Source organism: Pteropus vampyrus, unplaced genomic scaffold (assembly GCF_000151845.1).
Source record: "Pteropus vampyrus isolate Shadow unplaced genomic scaffold, Pvam_2.0 Scaffold367, whole genome shotgun sequence".
Lineage (NCBI taxonomy): Eukaryota > Metazoa > Chordata > Mammalia > Chiroptera > Pteropodidae > Pteropus > Pteropus vampyrus.
The window spans coordinates 547416-551243 of record NW_011889148.1 but is presented as its reverse complement, the minus strand read 5'-3'; the positions used below and the strand labels follow the sequence as shown (position 1 = coordinate 551243).

Sequence of the window (3828 nt, the reverse complement as noted above, 5' to 3'; positions counted from 1 at the left end):
AGACGGTGCTGGAGACCAGAGGCCCCCACAACACATGTATTCTCCATACATTCGAGGCCTTCAGAGTAACGCTCCCATCTCTGCAAACTGGGGAGAGGTGATTCGAATGCAAATTGAGCTCTAGAAAAACAGAGTGTTGCATTTAAAAAAAAACAAATCTGAGTTTCTGTACGGAGATTTACATCACACACATGTACACACACGCACATCACAGAAAAATGACATAAGAAATACAACACATGTCATCTGGGGCTTTCCTGGGTGATAAAATCCTGGGAACATTTGTCAATGTCCTCTATATTTTTGGGGTTTTTACATTGTCCTTAATGAGTATCTCACAAACAGGAAAAAAACTAACAAAGGCTTTTTTTTTTTTTTTAAGGACAATAGTTGGTGATATTTCTGGGTTTTTTACATGTTCATCAAGATGTATTTCATAAACAAAAGAAAAAACTAAAAAGGGAAAGATTTTGTTTCGAAGAGACAGGATGTTAGCTGTTCCTGCCACTGGGTTATCCAAGTGGATCTAACGAGCCCCTCTTACGAGAGAGGATCATTTGGGCATTTCCAGCCCGAGAAGAGAACACCTGGTTTTCTCTGCCAACACTTCCCAAGCGAGGGGAGGAGTTCTTTGCAGGGACAAATCAGCATTAGCACCCAGGGAACTCCAGCGCTCCAGGCAGGCGGCAGCTTCGGAACCCGCTAAGCACATCCAGCCCTCTGGGGCAGGTGATTCACGACGCGGTGCATACTGGGAGCAGGGGAATTCTTTCTCCAGGGTGGTTCTAGGTCATGGCCTGGATCCGTGGAACCTGTGACAACAGGGAGCCAGGAGGAGGTGTGCCAGAGTTGGGGACAGTTCTGGTGCCCTCTGAAGGCAGTCTCCTCTCTGAGTGTTCACACCTGCAAGCATGGGAGTGCCACGAGGGTGTCTAGGGTCATTTCTTCCCCCTGACCCTTGTATACTGATTTGAGCCAGCTATGTACCCCCTTTTCTGCTGTGCATCCACCTTCAGGACGAGAACTCTCCCAAGGAGCAGGAGGTGTCACCCCTTGCCTGGCGCAGGGTGCTGCTCTCAGAGGTGGTGCAGACAGAATTAATGCACTGGGTCCCTCTGGGCAGAGGCCACAGGGTCTCAGTGTGGGCTGTCCCGGGGGCTCCAGGCCCCCAGCCAAGCAGACAAGCAGGCTGCTGTCCAGCAACTGGAAAGACAGGCTGCTCAGGAACAGAGCCAGCCCGCCAACTTGCCCAAACAGACAAGCCTTTATCTCCAGAAATAATTTTGGAGGGAAAAAAAAAAAAGTTTAACTCTTTTTCCAAAGAAATGGTTACATCAGCCAGAGAGTGAGCAGATGAGGCAGTTGAACTGCTTTTGTCCCCGAGCTTGTCCAAAAGTGGCTCCACTGCCTTCCTGATGGAAATCAACTTGTGTCCCTCCCCTCCCTTTCCCTCCATCCCCTCCCTCCCCTCCTCTCCCTCCCCACCGCCCAAGCTGCTCTTCTCTCCTCTGCACTCTGGGACTGAGTGGGCAGAGGCTGAAGGCAAATAATCCTGTTCGGTGCAGTCACAGGCTTTGAACTCCGCCTCTCTCCGGTCTTCCCTTAGTGCAGTGGCTCCAGCCCCTGTCCCCATGGAATCACAGCTCTGGCTCGTAGTTCCACGGAGGAGCAGGAGAAAATGTCTATTAGGAGCCAGGCACTTACATCATTTATCTCTCCCGAGCTGCTTATCGAGATAGGAACTGAGGTTCAGAGAGGTTTAGTCGCTTGCTTGTCATCACAAGCGGCCTAATGAAGTCTCAGTCCAGGTCTCTGAGACTCTGAAGCCCACACTGCTTTCTCCCCTTTCCGGGCTTATAGCAGAAATGACTGGCAGCCGTCAGCCCGGCAGAGGCCGAAAAGAACATTCTACCTTCCTTTGGTCTTTGCACCAACCCTCATCAGGGCCATCGGGCTACAGCTTCGCTTTCTGTGCCCTCTCTCAATGAGTCCTAATTGTGACCAGGTACCACACAACTTGTCATTGAGAGACCAGGGCTCCTTCTCGGGGTTCTACTTGTGGGGTAGACAAGGAGTATAAGGAAAAGTGCTTTCTAGTCCTCTCTGACGGGTATCTGCTCACCAAGCAGGAGGGGAAGGAAAGATGCGCCCTGATTGGACAGCACCTCACACTCATCACTAGCTTCCCCACCTAGAAGCCAAGAAAACCGGGCTTCTCAGCCCTGCTCCTCCACGTGCTTGCTGTGTGACCTTGAGCAAGCCCCTCACCTCTCTGTGCCCAATTTCTCCATTGAGGAAAAATGGCAGTAATCACACAAAGTGACAGGGAGCACAGATGGTAATCATATACGTGGGGTGCCCAGGAGAATGCCTGACCTTGGGACGTCACGAAACCAGCGGAGGCCGAGACCAGGACACAGGTCACGTGGGGGGCAGTGGGAGGTGATCGGGATGCCACCCGGCCCTCTGAGACTTAAAGGAGCTCTGCTTCCCAGAGTTGAGAGCAGAGGGGATGTCATCTCTCCTGGTTCTGGGACTCCTGGTGGCTGGGCTCTGCCCCACTGTCCACGGCCTCCGGGGCGACATGCTTGACCAGGAGAACATTATCGGGGGAACAATGCAACAGGACACCTGTGGACAACCTCAGATCAGCCTCCAGCGCAGCGACTTTGCCTTCAGCCTCTGCAAGCTGTTGGCTTCCGAGAACCCCAGCAGCAATGTCACCTTCTCCCCGCTGAATGTCTCCATTGCCTCGGCCTTCCTGTCGCTGGGGGCCCACAGCACCACCCTGACAGAGATCCTTGGAGGCCTCAAGTCCAACCTCACGGCAGTCCCCGAGGCAGACATCCGCTGGGTCTTCCGGCACCTGCCGCGTAGCCTCCGCCAACCCAACTGCTCGCTGCAGCTGAGCATGGGCAACGCCATGTTCATGGATGAGCAGCTGAAGCCGCTGGGCGAGTTCGGGATGACAGGAAGGCAAGGCGACATACGCCTCCGAGCCCTTCCCCACCGACTTCCAGAATTACACCCCTGCTGAAAAGCTCATCGATGACTGTGAAGGAGGAAGCCCGGGGGAATACTGTGGAGTTGGTCAACCATGCTGACCTTAACGCAGCGATGGTCCTGATGAATTACGTCTTCCCTGAAGGTGAGTGCCTGGTTTGCGGTTCGGAGAGAAATGAATTTCACTTCTGAGCCTTCAGGCTGTTGCTGTCCTGGCTCAGCCACCTGTGTAGAGGAGGCTGCCCTCCGCCTTTTAGGGGAGTGAGCGGGGAGCATGGGCACCAAGGCCCCACCCTGCCTATAGACATTGTCTTCTTCTGGGGTTTTCCAAATTACAGTTTGTCATCCCAGGACGTAACTGCAGAGGAGCCCATTCACCCTCTGTCTGAGCCAGAGTGGCACTTTTTATTCTGACTCAAACTTGCCCAGCTCCCAGAGTTAAGGGTCTTGAGTTTCCTCCCTGAAGGGACATGGGCATGCTCAGAAAATCTCTCTGCTTGTGCACACCGCCAGGCGTTTCTGACCTGGGCTCTGTCCCCGCCCAGCCAAGGACTCGGTCTCTGGGAGGGCCCAGATGCGCCTGGTGGCCACCTTCACAGGAAGACAGCCTCCGAGGAGCCTGGCTGTCTTGGGGCTCTGAGACCGTGCTCTCCTATAACCTTGAAAGAATGGCGTGGCCGCCATCTGGGACGAGCCTTCGAGAAGGGCCATATCCAGGACAGGACCTTTTCCCAGATCTACTGGTTCAGTGCCCGGCCTGTCCCATGAGCAGGAACTTGGCAAATGCAAACCTCAGCCCGCAAGTTCTGAGGGGCAAGATGCAGG

The 3828-nt window shown here is 53.9% G+C and overlaps 1 protein-coding gene across 1 annotated transcript in view; it reads left to right on the top strand.

The window, feature by feature from the left end:
- Window positions 1–2584: 2584 nt before the first annotated feature.
- The window catches only part of LOC105305167 (alpha-1-antichymotrypsin-like), a 2601-nt gene continuing 1357 nt past the window's right edge, over window positions 2585–3828 (top strand). Inside the window, 3 exon segments of the mRNA XM_023522952.1 lie at window positions 2585–2968; window positions 2970–3052; window positions 3054–3148. Of these exon segments, the coding sequence (XP_023378720.1) occupies window positions 2585–2968; window positions 2970–3052; window positions 3054–3148 (562 nt within the window).